Source organism: Bos grunniens, chromosome 3, assembly GCF_055505025.1.
Source record: "Bos grunniens cultivar Pamir isolate PY7600 chromosome 3, Bosgru_T2T1.0, whole genome shotgun sequence".
Classification (NCBI taxonomy): Eukaryota; Metazoa; Chordata; class Mammalia; order Artiodactyla; family Bovidae; genus Bos; species Bos grunniens.
In genome coordinates, this window is record NC_141167.1 from 112,391,871 (window position 1) to 112,411,536 (window position 19,666).

The window sequence follows — 19,666 nt, forward strand, 5'->3', positions numbered from 1 at the left end:
TAGCTACAATTTATATGCTCTAGCCCAGGGGTCAGCAGAATTTTTCTTAAAGGGCCAGATGGTAAATATTTTAGACTCATGGGCCATATCTCTGTCACAACTATTCAACTCTGCTTTCCTGTTGTAGCATGAAAGCAGCCAGACAATACATAAATGAATGGGGGTGGCTATATTCTAACGATACTTTATTTACAAAAAGCAGGCATTTGCCCAAACTGCCAGTTTGCTAAACCCTACCCTAGGGTCTCTTCTGGCATGAGAGAAAAAAAACAGAAGACAGCTTGAGCTTTATTATTTCTTCTCAACCCCTTCCCCACCCTCATGTGTTTGCCTTTTTGAAGACACCCTGGCGCATGCATGGTGATGGAGAACACAAAGCAGACACCATCTATTTCCACTAGTGGCTTGTCCAAGGCTACATGAAGGCTCTGATGGGGGTGGGGAATAATGGATAGGAAACCCAACCAGCTTCACCTGATTCCTCCTGAAGCAATGAGGAAGTATTCACTGGAATGTTTCACCCTGTTGAGAGGGTCACTGCCCTTGGGACCCACTTCCCACTCCCGCTTACCCGGTGATGGCGCCTCTGTCTCAGGTGGTGCATGAGGAACCAGAGCATGTGGCTATCAAACAGGTCAGTGTGGTGCAAGCTATCTTCATCCCGTTCCCGCTTGTTCTTCTTAATCACCTGGAACCAAAGAGGGTGAGGGGACTGGGCGATGAATATAAACCCTAGACTTGATCAGAATAGGCTGCTGTTCCAGCCCAGTAAAATCTTCCCTTAGAAACTTATTAAGCTAGAGTGAGCTAGATAAGACTAAGAAAGGATGCTCCAGGTCCATCCATTGAGGTGGATAATTTTTCCTAAAGATGTCCCCACCCCCACTCTACCATTAACTAGAGGCACTTCAAAGCTGTGCCATGGACCCCTGGACTGGGACTATTCCTAGAGAGGCAATGACAGGAATGTGGGGAATGGTGTTAGAGCAGCGCCTTTAAAAAACTGTACAGCAAGTTATTCCCTTCTATAACAATGAAAACTCCTAACAGTATTTTGATAAGCAGAAAGAAGAAATCCTTAGTCAGTTACTTACATCCTTTAACCCTGTAAGTTCAGTGGAAGTTTCAGCTGTGGGCGCCCAGATTTTGACATCATGGTCTAGGCCACTGGTTGCCAGCACAGGCAGGTGAGGGTGGGGCTCAAGACAGTTTACCTGGTCAGGAAAAGAGGAAAACATAGGCATAGGGGTACGTGGGAATAGTCTAAAAATCACTTCTCATTTTTCACCAATAACTGTCCTTGATAAAAGTTAAGGTAGCTGCTGGGAGGACATGCCCACCCATCATGAGCCTAGGCCAAAGGTCCTGGACACAGACTGGGTATAAGATCAGGCCGATCTCTCATTTCCCATGTTTAGGTAGGGGTGGCCTCATCCCCAGACATAGCTCTAGGGGTGGGCGGGTGACTGGCCAAGCGTATGCTGCCTTCACAAAAAAGCAATGAAGTCCAGATGACCTCATTCTCTCCAGATTCCAAAGCTCCAACTCGCCCAAGCCTGGAAAAAAACATCTCAGTGGCTTTTACCAAGTGGCAAATAAATTTTTTAAAATGAAGAAAACAGCAGCAGCTGCTGAGCCCCTAGAGAAGGCTCAGAGAACAATTACATTCACTTGGCACTGTTTCCTAGAACTGGAAGAAGGCATGGGCTGGGAAGAGGCTGAGCCTGAAAACTGGTTGGGTAGAGGAGACCCACATCTGCTTGAGACCCCTGCACACCCCAGGAGACGGCACCCTGCTGCCTGCCGTGAAAGCATAACAGGCTCAGCTGCAGGACAGTAGAGTACAGCAAGGCAGTTTCCTGGGGCACCGACTGCCTCAAGCTCAGCCACCCTCCGGATATTATTCACTGAGCAGGAGGAAGGAGTTTCAGTAGCTGAGACGAAGGCCTTCTGGCTTAGGCAGCCTCCTATCCAAAGGCACCCATGCCCCCTGCTGTCTGACTTGGAAACATCAGCCTTCCTCAGCAGAGCAGGGCAGCTACCATCCCCACCAGAAGACCTGGTCCTAGTCTAGCTGCTAAAGAATTTTTGGACTTTTAGTCAGACGAGGAATAGACAGCAAAAGTATCCAGAAGGAAGACGGTGTGGCCCCGTCCACTCCTCACCTCACCCCATCCCACCCTGTCTTGCAGCTGCCATACAGTCCAAGAAAACAACCCTCGGCAAACAGCCTCTCAGTTCACTATGGACCAACCTCTGCCTCGCCTGCACATGCAGAGTGGCTGACGGGAGGCCAAGGTCAGCATGGAAAACTGACATACAGATTTCTAGTATTTGTCTTCCATTTTATAAGTAAACAAATTCTGAGAATAGACTGACGCTAAGTCTGAGTGTAAAAGTAAAACAGAAACCACATTTCCCTGTCTCCTTTTATTCCACATATCAGCTCATTGCAAAGTTTATATCTGAGCTCCTTTAGGAAGTGTGGAAGAAGCTCCACCACCTGGAGCAGAGAAGGCACTAAATAGAAAAACTCCAATGCCAGAAATATTATCAAGATATGTGATAACTTAACACATACAAACCTGAACTCATTCATCCATCTCCAGATAAGCCCTTGCTACTCTTCTGACCTAGCTTTGCTAGACAAGTCAGTAAAATAAAAAAGCACAGGAGAGAAACTCCTTGGAACTTGAGACTTATGGACAAAGTCAGTGACAAGAGAACAAGACAGTAAGTTACATATAGTACCTGAGTTGGAGCTTGCAGAGGGAGCCGACAGAGAGCTTCTGGGCCAGAAGACCTGGTCGTTTCACCTGACCTACCTGAAGGTCAGGGCTTATCCTGTCAATAATGCCTGAGCAGAAAAAAGAGCTCTGGCCTTAGATGACTGAGTTAGGGGATGCAGAGGATGGGATAAAGGAGCAAAGTGCTTTTGGGAAACTAAGGATTGTCCTGTGACAACCCTTGGCCCTGAGTGAAAACAGTAAAAGGCCTAGATTTTGAGCCAAATACAAAATCAAGAGACTTGGGCAAGGTGGATGAGAATTTCAAAGATCCCTATCTACTTTATGATATATTCTGCATTCAGGCTGGTGCTGTGACCTCACTGCTGGGAAGTTAGCACAAGTAGTCACAAGGAGCCACGTGAGGACCGCACGGATCATTCAGCTTACACAGAGGCAAGAAAAAAGCAGGAATCTCACTGCAGGGTGCAGTCTTCATACCTCCTGTTCTAGTGCTTCACTCTTATGACCACTAAAACTCAGGCGGGGGCCCACCCATCCAAAGCAAATGCCCTCCCCATCTGAGCACCTGGATTAATCACCAAACCCTGACACTGGCTGAGCTGACAAGAGATTGGCCTGTGGAGTGATCTGGGCAAAAGACAAGTACTGGCCTGTGGGGAGGGCATTTAGCCCTGTATTTCTCTAGAACAGTATGCAAGACAATAGTTTATGAAGAAAAGATTCACTGGCTTCCTTTGACTTCCTTATGGCTACACGCCCACTACAGAATTCTCATTAAGACCACAGTGTTCTGGGTCTGCTCACTACACATGGAAGAGGGCCTATGGAAGAGCAGGAAATGAGGCAGGCAACAGTGACACATCCCTTTAAGTTCTAGACTCTTCCCTGCTTATATTCAAGCCATAAAAGCCCTGGATCTATACTGGTTCCAGGTCCCCCACATTTAGTGGAAACCAGAAAAGTCTGAAATAGCCTCGCACCACGATCAGAGACACACAAGAAGAAATGGGAACCCAACTGCAATGAACCATTCTAAATTTTAATACCGCTCTCAATAAAGCTCATCAAGGGATGGCTGGGTTCTCTTACAGCTCCTCAGCCATCCCTGACATACTGTTAACCAGACTATCCTGGGTGGTCAGGACAATGCAGCTGCCCCACCTGCCTCTTTCTTACTGTCTGCAGTCTTGAAAACCTTATAATAGAAAGCTACTGAATCCTTCCTGACTCTAAGTCTCAAAGGAGGAAAACAAAATTATGGTTAGCTAGATGTATCTTAGGAGGTGACCACCTTTCACTCCCCAACTCAAGATCCTCAGCCTTCCTTTTTTGTCTTATCTCTATGGAGGTTGTCTGTAGAACTCAAAGGACAGGCAGCTATGATATGATAATGGGTTGTATAGCAGTCCCCCACCCCCAAAAAAAGGTGGTTGGGCAGGAGGCGCATATTTTCTCTCTTCTATATATATCATGTGTGTTTGTATCAGTGTACAGACTATATCCTGATTTTCTCAACTGTCAGAAAAAAAAATTCTCCTCCTAGCTTGTATCTGCTAATCCAGGATGTCATCAAGATTACTACTAAGCTACTTACTACACTGTGTAGGATGGTGTGCCTTAACTCTACTGCTTTTGTTCTGGGAAAAGTCTACACCTAAAGATATCTCAGTCAGGCCAGAGATTCTTCCCTAAAATCCCTCTCTCTTCTTAATAAACCATGCTGTAGAGTTACAGAAGACAGGAAAAGGAAAATAATTTCATTAAAACCTCAGCATCCCCATTTCATTAAAACCTCAGCATCCCCATCCCATAGTATAAAAAGACTGTACTGTCTTTTTATTTAGCTGGCTAGACCTCTAAGACATGGTATTATGTTGTCAAAGTAAGAATTCAGCGGCCCTGCTAAAACCTACCTTAATGACTGGAGAGAGTGGGGAGTCAGCCAGCCCAGCAAACCATACTCACCACGCCTCCCTTGTCCCCCTCCATGAACTGAATGATCTGGCAGGATGATTTCTCCCAGAGGAAGATGTGCCCACAGTCACTACCGCTCACCACAAACTCACTCTTGGGGCCATAGAAATTGACGCCTTTTACTGTAATGATAAATGAGGGAATAAACCGCATGAGAGCTGGCATCAAGCCTAAATATTTACCTCACAGGAAATTTATTCACAAATCTAAATCAGCTAAGAGCCAAGAATTTCTTTCACTTTCACAAAACAAATCGAGGGATTATGCATGTAAAATAGATAGAATAAGAATCATCATACCAAGTCCCAGAGACGATTTATAGTCTCCCAAAGAGGTCCATGGAGCTGAGCAGTGTACAGTCCTCAGCAACAGCCGCTATGGAGCAGCCACCAGCCTTACTGATGCCTCACCTGTCCCAGCCTGAATGGCCCCAGACTGCCCACTCTAAAGCAGCACTGTCCTATGCCCTACAATTATCCTTGGTATCTGTGATTCACTGGTACCCTGTCTGTGCTTCCTGGGTCATTAGATGACCTAAGGCAGGTGGAAGTTTATGCTACAAAACGGCCTAAAGCACCTGAGGTGGGCTTGCTACCAAGACTGAACAATAGGACTCCACCCTCTGAAATTAATAAGAGAATCCAGGAGTCCCAACTGCTATGTCTAGTACCATATCCATCATAAAACTGGAACACTTCCTTCTGTATGCCCATGGACCGAGGTTAAATATAGCATTTCCCCTCTCTTCTCACAGTTCAAGAGAAAAAGGAAAACTAACTGCTCTCTCCCAGTCAACACTGTAACAGACATCTGTTATGAGCACTAATAACAACCAAGAGCAGTGATTTCAACTTGTCTATACAAGAATCAAACAGGTAGCTTTTTAAAACTCCTCATCAAGTTGTACCCTATACCAATTAAGTCAGAATGGATGGGTATGCGAGCCGGCTTCAGGTGACTTCATCGTATAGCAAAGTTTGGGAACCACAGACAGAACAAAAAAGGCCAATCATCACTGCAAACCTGGGTGAGGTGCTATCGCCATTCCTGCTCTTCTATCTCATTCAAAAGAATTATTTCTTCCTCTTCCTTAAAAGTACAAGCTCACCCCCCTATTTTAGGCAATTAGTCTTAGTACCACTAACTAAGGAGGGCTCTCCCAAACTCCCTAGTAAGTCTTTTAATCCTGAAGTTACCTGAAATCATAAGTTTTCATATATATATACATATATATATATTTTATATAGTCAGTCTAGTTTCCTTACACCCAGACCAAGTCTAACATCACTGTCATGGTGAGAAATGCTCCCGACCCCTCTCTCCTCTAGCACAGGAGGGCTGATGAAAACTCCAGCCCACTTAGGCCTGTCCCTTGGTGATGGGTAGCCTTCTCCTTTAGGTAATTCTTATTTGCACAACCTAAATGAGATACTGTGGTTCTTCAAATCAACAGGCTTGGGGTACAGAAACCTAGAAAGACAGCCTCACCTGTGGCATTATTTCTGTGGCCCTTATATCTCTTAATATACTGGGCCCCATCACTGTGAGAGGAGTTGAAGAGGTAAATGTCTTCATCATTGTAACTGGCCAGGAGCTCTGCCAAGAACAAGCACACAGCAGTGAAGGCAAAGGCTGAAAAAAGCTAGGACTAGGAGTTGGGGGTTGGGGTGGGGCTTCTTGCCAGTAGTGCCCCCTCCTAACACCCAGGTATAGCGCCCATCTTACTCAGTTGGAACAGCAAGCAATTCAGGTGTCTAGGGTAGACTAGGAACACGCTGCCAACTCAGGGGTAGCAGAATGCTCAGGAAGACCATACCCATTAATTCAGGAATGAGTCAAAGGCGTAAGAACCTGCTCAAGCAAGTAGCCTGGCCTTCAGGACAGGCCCTGCCAAGTATCAGCTGTGGCATTCTGCGAGTGCCTGGCATCTCCAAGGGTCATCTGCTGCATCCTCCCACTGTGTGCTCACCGTCAGCGACTACTCCCCATGGCTCCACTTGGAGCTACAGCACAGTGGTGAGCACGGGAGGGCACATGCCTCGCTGGCTCAGCAGCTCCCTAGACAGAGGGGGCATGCCAGCCTAGGAGCTGGGCCCTGCTCACGTACCTGTGCCGTCGTGGCTGTACACAAGACAGGTGATGTTTGCTTTGGACTCACTGTTCACCTGCAATAAGGAGCAGATACTGACTGATGCCCCACCCCCCCATTTATTACACCACCTTCAGGAAATAGGTTTTCCTTCAAACTCCCCTATATCTTCTCCCAGAGTCTGAGAGAGAGAGAGACAGAGAGAGGCAGAGAGACAGATAGATAGGAGTACAACTGATGAAACTTGACCAAATTAGGGGGAGAGGGCTTTCTACTGGTTGTCTTCTGTGTGCTAGCCATTTCATATGCACATTATCTTGTTAGGCTTTACCACTGTGGTACAAGGCAGTTATCTGTATCTCTTTTTGTTGGTAGGAATATTGACGCTAAAGGAGGTAGGGTGACTGCCCAAAATCACAAAACTGCTAAATGGTAGAGCCAGGATTCAAATCCAGGTGTCTTTTGACTCCAAAGTCCAAGCTCTTCCCACTATGTCAACAAGTCTGGTGGCAGGCTTGGGGTTGAGTCAGGGAAGCCTGGAGCCACTGGCCCTTCATGAATCTTACCAGGTGATGAGGGCAGAATTTCTTGAGTACTCCATTGTTTTCATTCTCATCAATCTTCCTCTGGTCATAAATCCTACAGAAGCAGCAATGAAAATGTCAAAACTTACAAACAACCCTTGAAGAACCGAAGTTAAATGCAATGACTAGAACAGCAGTCAGATGGATGTCAGAACAGATAAAAGACATTCCCCAATTCAGCTTCTGGCTTAGGCTTTTCCTCAAAAATCTTCTCCTACCCCTCTTTCAAACAAAACTCTTTTATCCAGGTACTTCTCATTTCAAGTAGTAATCCTAAATTACATTATTTTGAAGTGGCTTATCTCTTCTCTCAGCGTTTATATCACTTACGATTTATCTGCCCTGAAATAACATTATAGATCCTTTTCTATGTATGCTGCTTCCCCAATACGGTTTATTACTCATGGGCAGAGACCATGCTTTTTGTAAGTCAGGGAGTCCTCAACCCCAATCCCTCCCTGAAATTTTATTTGGCTACTTTCCCCCCTAGTTCTCCCCACAACTATTACAAGCTACCACCTATATCTCAAGACTCCCTCTATTCTTCCATCTTTCCCATCAAGCACCAAACTACCTTCACCTTCCCTCATCTTTCCAATCCAAACTTTAATCATCTGTGCAACCATTTATGACACATAGATTAGGTGCCAAGTATTATACCAAGTGCTAGAAATACAGTGAGGAGCAGGCCAGATCTAGTCACTGTCCTTGCACATCAGTGTCCCCCAATCTCCAGCGTCTCATCCCTCCAAGGGCCCTGTTTAAATCCTTCCACTGACCTTTCCTACTCTTGCTTTTTCTGTCCCCCCACCTCCCCACCACGCCATCAGTTAAATTATGGAAAAGAGCAATCTGCTTTTAACATTTTCATTCCCTCACCCCCTATTCATTTCTCAATCCATTCTAATCTAGCTTTGGCTTTCAATTCACTACTGAAACTTCTCTGGCTAAAGTCATCAGTAACCTAAGCACCAATGCCAACAAGATACTTTTTTATGTCTTTCTCTCTTCTTGACGTTATTCATTATTCCTTCCCTGAAATACTTTCCTTCCTTGATATCCAACCACAAGCACATGGGCTTGTGCTTCTGTTTATCCCTTAAATGCTAATGTTGTTCAAAGGTCCAGTCTTAAGTTCTCCTCTGACTCTAAATAAGGAAATTTTAAAATCTAGAGTTCAAGTATATGTGAATGCCCAGAAACTGTGCTTACATGTATTTTTCCAAGGAGACGGGATCATAGTTCTCGTACTCTCAGAGGCCAGAGACTCAAAAGGGAGGAAGAATTCTGCACTATACTTTCTTCTGGTGATCAAATTCCATTACCAACATTTTAACTACCACCTATATGTAGATACATGTCTCTTAGATCTGTGTCTCCAGCCCACACTTGTTCTGAGTGATCTCTACATTTATAGCCACATGCCAAATGAATGTTGTAATGGAATGCCCAAAACAAAATCATTCTCCTTAAGATCATTCAAGATCTACCCTTTCCCCCAAATCTTTGTTAATGGCACCATCCTAAATTCAGGTGGCCAAACCAAAAATCAGGTCCTTTCTTCTCCTATATTTCTTTCCTGTCAACAATTTGACTTCCTGGGTATATTTCTTCACTATATCTGCTTTCTCCACTCTTATTCATTCTTTGCCTACATTATTTGTAGTAACCTTCTGATTTCCTTGCTCATACTGTCACCAGAATTACATCTAACATGAAAAATTTAATGTAAATTCCATAATTAAATCTCTTCAGTGATTTTGTACTTTCTAGTAAATAAGGTTCAGACTACTCAATATGGCTGTCTACCACTCCCAAAGATCCTATACATTACACACACACAGCTATGCTTTCTTAAATATACCATGTCTCATCTTGTTATCCTAATACAATTGTTTCCTTTACCTGAAATATTTCCCATTTGTCTTTAATTTTCTTTTGTGAGAAAGAACAGCATAGTTAATGGTTTCCACCATATTGAAGGAATCTGAACTGAGTTCAGATACTATGCTACTTACTAGATGAGTAATATTGGGTAAGTTACTTAATATTTTTAATCCTTATATATCTGTTTCTTCAGAATTCTCCTTGAAGGCAGAAACTATACCTAGTCCACTGTGTATCTAGCACACAGCAAATGCTCAGTAAATGCTAGGTGAATAAACAAATTAATCAATGTATGTTTGTATTCTCCACAGTTCATTAACAAATATCCTGCATACACAGACTATCTGGGAAATGTTTTTTAAATGAACCAATAAAAAAAGAAAACAAATAGGAGACTGCTATACTATCAATTACTACTCTTCAGCAAATATAGCTGCTAACAATCAGATCTGTTTCCCTCTAAGTCTAAATCAACAGCTTTCAAGTATCACTAGGTCATCATTATGTTCCCAAGTCATCAAATTAGTAAAAAAAAATTTTAATTAAGTATTTAATATTCTGGTGTATGGAACATTCTGTGTTCCTCAATATCTAAAGCTCTTTGCCCTTCTTTTATCTTTCTCTTTCTTCTGTAAGTATTTATTTAGAACCTACTATATTCTAGATATGATGCTTGAGACTGCTGCTGCTGCTGCTGCTGCTTAGTCGCTTCAGTTGTGTCTGACTCTGTGTGACCCCATGGACGGCAGCCCACCAGGCTCCCCCATCCCTGGGATTCTCCAGGCAAGAACACTGGAGTGCACTGCCATTTCCTTCTCCAATGCATGAAAGTGAAGTGAAAGTGAAGTTGCTCAGTCATGTCGGACTCTCAGCGACCCCATGGACTGCAGCCTACCAGGCTCCTCCATCCATAGGACTTTCCTTGCTTGAGACTAGGGGTTGGCAAATTTTTTTCTTAAACGGCAAGGCAGTAATTATTTTAAGCTGGCAGGGCCATCCAGTCTCTGTCACAGTAACAAATGACTATGGCTATGTTCTAATACAACTTTATTTACAAAAACAGTGTAGACTGCTAACCCCTGTGCAAGAAAGTGGTGATACAAAAATACAAAAAATTCTCTTATTATCTGAGCATCGGACAGAAGCTTGTCATTCAAAAAAAATTTTTTTGATTTATAATACTTTACTTTATTAAGCAGTTTTAGGTATACAACAAAACAGAGAGCTGTATAGATGTTTTCCACACACTCCCTGCCCTCACACAGGTACAGCCTCTCCCATTATCTAAATCACTCACCAAAATGGTAGTTTTTTAAAAACCTACACTGACATACCACAATCACTCAAAATCTACAGAGTTTACTCTGCATTCTACAGGTTTGGATAAATGTATAATGACATATATCCATCATTAACATCACAGAGTATTTCCACTGCCATAAAGAATCCACTGCCTATTCCTCTCTCTTGCCCCACCCCACCCCTGGCTATCACTGATCCTATTTCCACACTTTTGCCTTTTCCAGAATGTCATACTGTTGGAACATATAGTATGAAGTCCTTACATACTGGATTTTTTTCCCACTCAGTAATATGCATTAAGATTCCTCCATGGCTTTTCATGACATGATAGCTCATTTCTTTCTAGTGGTGAATAATGTTCCATTGTCTAGATATACCACCATTTCACATACTGAAGAACATGTTGGTTGCTTCCAAAGTTTGGCAATTATGAACAAGGCTATAGACATCCACGTATAGGTTTCTGTATAGACATATGTTTTCAACTTGTTTAAGTAAATACCAAGGAGCTTAACTGCTGGATCACAGGGTGCCAGTTCTGGAGACACTGTCAAACTGTCTTCCAAAGCAGCTGTTATTATTTTGCACTGTATGCATTTTCCTGATGGTCATCTTTCCATTCAGTTATCTGAATATCTTAAGTGAGGTGTCTGTTAAGGTCTTTAGCTCGTTTTTGACTGGGTTTTTTTTTTTTTTTTGCTATTGAGATTTAAGAGTTATTTGTGTATTTTGAATAACAGTCCTTCATCAGATGTGCCTTTTGCAAGTATCTTCTTAGTCTGTGGCTTATCTTCTAATTCTCTTGAAAGATACTGTCACAGAGCAGAAGTTTTTAATTTTAATGAAATCTAACCTATCAATTTTTTCTTTCATGGATGTCTTTATAATGCAAGGTCTTCTAGGTTTTCTCCTATGTTATCTTCTAGGAGTTTCATAGCTTTGGGTTTTACTTTCAGACTATGTCTAGATTCAGTTTTTACATGTCGATGTCCAGTTATTTCAGCACCATATACTGCAGAGACTATCGTTTCTCCATTTTTTGCCTTTGCATCTTTGTCAAAGATAGCTCAACTATATTTACGGGGGTCTACTTCTGGGCTCTCTATTCTGTCCCTTTGATCTATTTGTCTCTTTCACCAATATAATGCTGTCTGAATTACTGTAGCTTTATAGTAAATCTTGAAGTTGGGTAGTATCAGGCCTCCAACTTTGTCCTTCTCCCTCAATATGGTGTTGATCTTTAGTCTCACCTCACAAACTTTAGGATCAGTTTGTTGATATACATAAAGTATCTTGCTGGAATTTTGCCTGGAACTGCACTGAATCAACAACTCAAGTTGAGAAGAACTGACATCTTCACATTATTGAGTCTTCCTGTGCCCCTGACATTTTAAATCAAATGAAGAATAGCGCCGGCACTGTCTCAACACTCTCACTGCATGTCTCTGCACAGGCCTCCAGGCCCTCACTGACTTTAAGCGCCTCTCTTCCCTCCTCACCTCCTCTTCCTGCCATGCGCCTTTAACCTAGTGTTCTCTCAGTGTCACTGATAACAACCAACAGGGAAGCAAAGGACTATTTACTGACTCTGTTTTATAAATCTGGGCCTATTCCAAATCCTTTAGCAATAAATTTACATGTCAACCAATCACACTGCCAAATCTATCACCACACGATTCATTTATCTGATATAGTCTCCTTTCCTTCACTCCTGTAAATTCTTACACCAACCCAAGCAGGATTTAGTAGCAGAGACTCAAATTGCTATCACGCTTCACCTGCCTACCTTTTTTCTTTCTCCCTTCCTATCCCCGCTTTTTGATCATATTCCAAAAAGCATGGCTCTCTAAGGTTTCCCTTAAATGCTCCTTCACAATCCTAAACTAAAATTCAGTATTTACGATGCAAAAGCCTTGAGGATAAATAAGCGATTCCTCTGTACTCCCTTAGAGGTTTTCCTTCAGGCTAGTGAAAGTTAATAGTGCTATGATATAAAATATTCAGCAAAAATATTTTCAGATTCATACTGTAAGGTGAGCCTAAAGTTTTGTCAAAGAAAGAATCAGAAAGGAGGAATTCCAATATACTCAATGAATGAAGAGGTGCCAGAGAAATTGAGGATGATGAGAGACGAGCTAGGGTGTTGGAAGGGCCGTCTGCTCATAGGCAATCAGTTGAGTTCAGTCACTCAGTCGTGTCTGACTCTTTGCAACCCCATGGACAGCAGCTCGCCAGGCTTCCCTGTCCACCACCAACTGTGCCTCAAAATCGACATGTGCTTCTGTCACGTAAACAGCCTATGACATGCTGAGAATTTGGCACGCAAAAAGGGATAAAGAACACTGAGGCTGATAAGAGTCAGAAGATCTGAGTATTTCTCCTTGTATCGAAACACTGAAACAAATTTCCAGCCCCATTCTAACCCTCAGAAAGTATCAGCTTTGGATAAAGGCATTATCAATTGCAGTTATCAATACAGACAATGCCTCCATTTTCCTCCAAACATCAAGGTCCTTGTGGTTGAATTATCTGAATTCACAGACTTTTCAATGAATCCAGAGCTCAAGCAGGAAATACAAATTAGAAATTTCAGTAAATGCTTTTTTTGGAGGAAGCAGCACTTGAAAGTTTCAACAACTAAACCCTTTTTTGGATCAACAGCTTCTTACCTTTAAAAAAAAAAAAACTACTGCTACACATTTGCTATTGGTCAATAGAGGAAAGGAACTTAGAAGGCAATGAAAACAGGGGAAGAAGAGAGTAACAAAGTTTCCCACTTCTCTTGTAGGGCTCTCAGGGATTTCTAAAAATTTAGTTCATCCCTGTGATTCTTAATAAAATTAATTATAGAATACACTTATAAAAATGGAGAAGGCAATGGTACCCCACTCCAGTACTCTTGCCTGGAAAATCCCATGGACAGAGGAGCCTGGTAGGCTGCAGTCCATGGGGTCGCAAAGAGTAGGACACAACTGAGCAACTTCACTTTCAGTTTTCACTTTCATGCATTGGAGAAGGAAATGGCAACCCACTCCAGTGTTCTTGCCTGGAGAATCCCAGGGACGGCGGAGCTTGGTGGGCTGCCGTCTATGGGGTCGCACAGAGTCGGACATGACTGAAGTGACTTAGCAGCAGCAGCAGTTATAAAAAATACCCTCTCATTTAAAAAGGAAGATCATGTATTTCACCACTATCAGAAAAACATAAAGTCATTCATTTTTCTATAAATCTCTTTCCTCCCTTTCAAACTGACGATCCCTCGGCAACTAAAAAAATATACTTGAGACAGACCAACTGGGTAGGGATGGGATATAACTGTGACAAAGGGTCAAGGAAACTAACTGCAGTCACATGTAGTCATGGACTGAATCCATAAGTTCTGTTTCCCCTAGGATATGCCTCAATAGACAATGTTACAAGAAATGTTCAAAACAAAAATATCACTAAGGATAAAGAAAAGTGGTTCAGGATACTAGGAGCCAAAACCTCTAAGTTCACAATGAGAATTTCCAAGTCAAATAAATCATTTCTGAATCTGAAACCAGTATTCAAGATTTCTAGTGCATGTTAACTTACATATGAAAAATGGTGGAAAGTATTTACTAACTAGAGCACTTGCTAGTAAACCTGGGTTTACGCTAACTACTAGATGGAGACCTCAGTCAATTCATCAAACTTCCTTAAACCTGATAATATCCTCAACATGTCAAGCCATCCCTCAGGGAATGTTAATTACGGAACAGAATACATCACAGAAGTTTAAACTCTTTGGAAGATGGCAAAAAATGAAAGATGGTGGTTTATGGATTTCTAGGCAATTCATACCTTTCCAAAAGGGACAGCTGGAAGGACACAATGCATCACAATCTCAAACTCTCAAAGAAGCAAAACAGCCACAGACTCACCTTACAAACTGGTCTCGTCCACCCACTGCAAACTGGTGGGTGTTGGCAGGATTCACATAGATTGTATACAGCCCCACCTTCTTCTCCTTTTCTTTTGTCACCACCAGTTTCCTTCAAGAGTAGAAAAGTACAAACGTTATATTCTCCCAAAGAGTCAGACAGTCATGGCAAGGGAAAACAGAGTAATGCAGACACAGCTAATAAGAAACCAAACATTTTCATTTGGAAAGAAAGAAAAAAGTGGTTTTGTTTGTACATTGCAACAAGAAAAGAAAAATATAACCCACTGCCATATATATTTACTAAGTGCTGCTTTGGAAACGGAATAAAACATGTAGTGCTTCTATGGTGTTCCTCAAGAAGTATAAAATTAAAGGTATATGAAAGTATCACTTCCCAGAGTCTCAGCCTGAGTCCAATATGATGATAACCAACCATTAAAGAGACAATACCCACATTTTCCCACCTTTTACTTACAAATATATCTTTCCAATCATCTGGGAGCAGGGAGTGAGAGGAGGATGAATCATAGGAACAGTGGACAGAAAAGACTTTAAGGTCAAAATCTACCTCCCAGATTTCAGAAAAGCATCACTTAAAACACAGTTTTAAAATGCACAAAGAAAAACGGCAATCAACAGTTAATCCAAAGGGAAACAATATTAGTGTTCCCTTATTTGAAGAAAACTAGGAGAGGAGATTCTTATGAGGACAGCTATTTACAAGGCTGAAAATAATTTCTGAATTATTCTTCTGGTTGTACTACAAAAACAGGTGATTCTGAAGAGGGCATGGGACCCCAAGGAAACCTTATAAAATTTCCATAATTTGTCCCACCTTAAGGGTGGCCCTATGACTACTCTTTCTAGATTGAAGTGTCCAACCTATGAAATATGACATCATAAGGATTAGTAAATTTATAGAAGACAGGAAAGGAAGGGTTGGACTTGGTTTTTTTTTTAGTGCCAAATAATATCTATTATCTGGGTCTACCATGGTTTATCCATTCACCTACTGAAGTACATCTTGGCTGCTTCCAAGTTTTGGCAATTATGAAGAAGAGTTTTCATTTTTAATTCTAAGCTTTTGTTCATTTCTGGTGCTTAGAGAAAGAACTATAATTATGACAAGTTTCTTTGTAAATGTTAGCATCCTCTCTACATGGTCAAAGTCACTCCAACCTAAACTGTTCTAGGCAAAGAGGAGAAATTTTATTAATATTTAATTTTAAAATCTCTGTAGTTTTCCATTCAAAGAATAGTGTATAGAGGTCATTAAAAATAAATGTTATTAGGGAAAATATAAATACACATGTACCCAACCCTCAAAAACACAAGGCAGAAAACAAATCAAAAAAGAGTTTCAGGAACAAAATTAGCAATGGAGAAGAGGCAGCTCCGAGTTTTAGATAAGGAAGAGGAAGAGGAGTAGATGCTGCTCTTTTCCAGAGTACTGTCTCATTTCCTAAGCAATCTGGATTTTTTCAGAGGGAGAGGGTTTCAGACAAACATAAAGTTTACCATGCAGAAGCCAAATGAGGAAATCGAGGTGAAAGATTATGAAGTTATTATGACAGCTCCACTGTCATCTAATCCTGACAAAGAACTCAATCTTTCCATGCCTCCATATATTCACCTAAAACAAACAATTCTCTCTCCCAATATGTAAAAACATGGAGTACCTTGAGCTCTCCATGGAAAATGCAGAGGTATAAATATGATTAATAATGGTAGCAGGGGAAAAAAAGGTTTGACACCAGAGCAAGGCAGCAGACAAAATCATATGAAACAAATTTACCAAATTTTGCCTTAAAACTTGCAGTTTTAATGAGCAGGTATGCTCTAAGAAAAAGGGAAATTATGGATCAAACCACAGGATTCTTTTGAAGAATATCTCAAACCAGCTTTCACTGGCTAAAGGAATATCCCCCCTACAGCTCTAAATCTCTTTTCCTATGACATTAGCCAATTCCACCAGCTTCCAGAGAGTCAGCTATTATGGATACAAAAAGGAAATATTCCCCTATGTCAATCTCATACAAAAATGCCTAGCATATAAGCGGATGTTAAGGCACCAGCTTAAGATATTCTAGCCATGACCTTCACATTCAGTCCTCCAACCTCATTCCAGCCTTTCACTAATTCAACCCCTAAAGCAAAAACTTCTTGAAGACCCACTGTATCTTATTTTCCCAGCTCAGAATCTGGGAAAAAATAATACAGTAAATAATCTAGATAATCTATCAACTAGGTCATCATTAAACAAACTGTGGTACACCAATGTTATGATATATATGTCATGGTTAAAAATGAGGTAGGCCTTTTTGGTCTGACGTAGAAATATCTCCAAAATGCATTATAATGTGAAAAAGGCAAATTGCAAGAACTTAACATACACGCAAGTTTATATACACATACAATTATCCCACACTGGAGGGAAAAGCATATATGTATATAGTAAAGATACGTAAATGTACATAAAAAGGACTGAAAAGGCACTCAAAATTTTTAACAATAGTTATCAACAGCTAGAAAAGTGGGAGGCAGGGGAGGTATACATGAGGCAGCATTTACATTTTGTCCATGTGCTTCATTACTGCATCCACACATGTTTTCTTACAAGCGCAATAAAAATGAAAAAAGTAAACTAATTAGCAGCTACAATTTAACCAGGTATAACCACGGTGCCAGGCTTCCCTGGTGGCTCAGTGGTAAAGAATTCACCGGACAGTGCGGAGACACAGGTTTGACCCCTGAGCCAGGAAGAGCCCACATGCCACAGAGCAACTAAGCCCGCGTGCCACAACTATTGAGCCTGTGCTCTAGGGCCCAGGAACCTAACTACCGGGCCCTCGGACACAACTACCGAAGCCACGTGCCGCAGAGCCCGCGGTCCACAGCAAGAAAAGCTACCACAAACAGAAGCCTGCACGCGCAACTAGAGGGTAGCCCCCGCTCACTGCACCTAGAGAAAAACCAGCGCAGCAACGACGACACAGTGCAGTCAAAAAAGAAAAAAAGCCACCACACTGCCACACACTACGCTGAGGTATCAAACACATTTATCAGTAATCCTCACAGAAACCAGAGAGAGAGAGAATGAGACTGACTGACTATATCCACAGCGAGGCTGAAGAACCTGAAGTTCAGAAAGGTTACATGGGTCACTACTAGTAATGCCCAAATTAATATCTCACCTAGGTCTGCCTGGATACAAACAAGACGCTATGCTCTTTCTATGGTATCACACAGCTAAAAGCAGATATAATTTACCCATTAGTCTCAGATTCATGTAAAAATGAGCTATGATATGATGAGTTCTACTACAACTACCAATATTTTTAAGAATCACCATTTAATTTTTATGTTTCTATACATAACTGAAGTGAAAATTACACATGAGCATACCTCTAAGCTGCCAGTAATGTGCTTCTTGTGGGGAAACTCAGCGGCACCCAAATGAACTAGAAGATCATCCAGTTATTACAGCCCACAATATAATAAGATAACTGAACTCTGCTTTAGAAATGAAGCTAAGCTGAATAGTACTTTATTGCTGAGAAACAGATAAACAACAAAGTAAGGAATTTCCCTAAACTAATCCATTTCTTATTATAAACACAAAGGAACTATTCTTTGTGTTTAGTTGAGAATTATCCAGGACATGTGTAATATCTTTAAAACCTAGGACATCTGCAATACTTTCAAGGTCAAGAAATTCAAATTCTATAAAAATACTACTGCTATACTTACGAAGCTGGTCGGTCTTGTCTGAGGTCAATGGTGAAGACAACTGCATCTTCACCGGCAGACAGGAACGTACAGGGAGAATCTGGTTCCAGGGCTAGCTGAAGGAGAAAAAAGAGAAAGGATAAGGTTTCTAAAAGATTAAAACTAAAGGTTGTCTAGTTCATTCCTTTATATTTATGAAGGGCTGCATTTACCATATCTCAGCAAGACAAATACCTAGCTTTTTTTGTTGTAAAATCTCAGGAAAGAAGGTAATTTAATAAGCCCACTGTCTCTTGTGTGTGAATTACTTACAGCTTGTTTATTCTATACAAGTCAAAAGCACAGGTGATTTGCTACTTTAAGTCTCCAGGGGATTTGAACAGTGACACCAAAGGAAAACACTGCCATTAGGGCTCATTCTCAAATCAATTCCACACCCTTAGGTGGGGAGAGAAATGGCACCCAAGTTTCATTCTCTAGAGCTTAGTCCTAAAAGTTAGTTGTCTAACTAGTAGTCTTAAGAATCAAAGAAATAGGTAATTTTCACATTTCTTGAGTCATCTGGGCAAGAAAAGCTATATATTTTATATATATTCAGGTCCACCTATATATTTGTGCAGGGTTTATAAAAAGAGAGGATGATCTTTTCATGGCATGGAAGAAAACAGTGCCTACTCTGAGACTAGGCAGTTCTTGGCTCCTCACTGCCTGCCACCATGACTATTTGGCCTATATTCCCAGCTCTAAATAGGGCTTCCAGAAATAGTGCTGTTTATGCACTGAGTGTTGTGGACAGGAAAGTTGGAGCTCTCACATATGAGAAGCCAACAGCTAGCACCTTTGAACTGTTAAAATGTTCCAAATACAGTAAGGGCAAATTTTAAATGCTTGGGAGGCAAAGGGGGGGCCTCGAGGATCTCCAAACCAACCATGGCTCAGCTTAGGAGTTAAGGATAATCAGGTGAATGCTGCATGTGCAAGATTCTGAGAAGTTCTGGGAGACTGCTTTTTCTCCAATCTTATTTACAAGTCTTAGGACTGAAAGAAGTGACGCAGGTATCCATAACAAAGGGGACACAGTGGACAGAAATACTGGAGGCCCTTGGCTGAGATCCACGGAAGAGCTAAAATGTACAACCTTTGGGACAAGGGCTTACTTACCTTGTGGGATGCTCCCTTGTGCTGGGCCACACGCTTTGTGTTCTTGCAGCACTGTGTAGCAGACAGCTCTGCTACCCGAACCTGTCCATCACGGGCACACATGGCCAGGGTGGAATCACCACTGTTAGGAAGGAACTTGGCCTGGATGTTAATTAAAAAAAAACAGGACAAGAGAAATTGAAGGAGTGAATCCGAGAGGTAAAAACATGATGACAATCCCAAATCATCCCCTTTTGCTATACAACAGCTGGAAACTTAGACCTCCTGCTCTCGTACAGCTGGC

General features: G+C 41.7%; 1 protein-coding gene across 18 annotated transcripts in view; it reads right to left on the bottom strand.

Annotated features, from left to right (window-relative positions):
- The window catches only part of DCAF8 (DDB1 and CUL4 associated factor 8), a 40,285-nt gene that overhangs the window by 3,048 nt on the left and 17,571 nt on the right, over positions 1 to 19,666 (bottom strand). For 12 of the 18 annotated variants that reach the window (XM_086393579.1, XM_086393572.1, XM_086393574.1 and 9 more), the window contains 9 exons: positions 19,384 to 19,524; positions 18,244 to 18,338; positions 14,492 to 14,602; positions 7,380 to 7,452; positions 6,832 to 6,889; positions 6,213 to 6,320; positions 4,716 to 4,846; positions 1,095 to 1,214; positions 572 to 688 (listed from right to left, as the gene is read on the bottom strand). In XM_086393579.1, coding sequence (XP_086249705.1) covers positions 572 to 688; positions 1,095 to 1,214; positions 4,716 to 4,846; positions 6,213 to 6,320; positions 6,832 to 6,889; positions 7,380 to 7,452; positions 14,492 to 14,602; positions 18,244 to 18,338; positions 19,384 to 19,524 — 954 coding nt within the window. Of the gene's footprint in view, positions 1 to 571; positions 689 to 1,094; positions 1,215 to 2,751; positions 4,847 to 6,212; positions 6,321 to 6,831; positions 6,890 to 7,379; positions 7,453 to 14,491; positions 14,603 to 18,243; positions 18,339 to 19,383; positions 19,525 to 19,666 lie in introns of all 18 variants that reach the window. The other 6 variants (XR_015161243.1, XR_015161247.1, XR_015161244.1 and 3 more) reach the window with 3 other exon arrangements.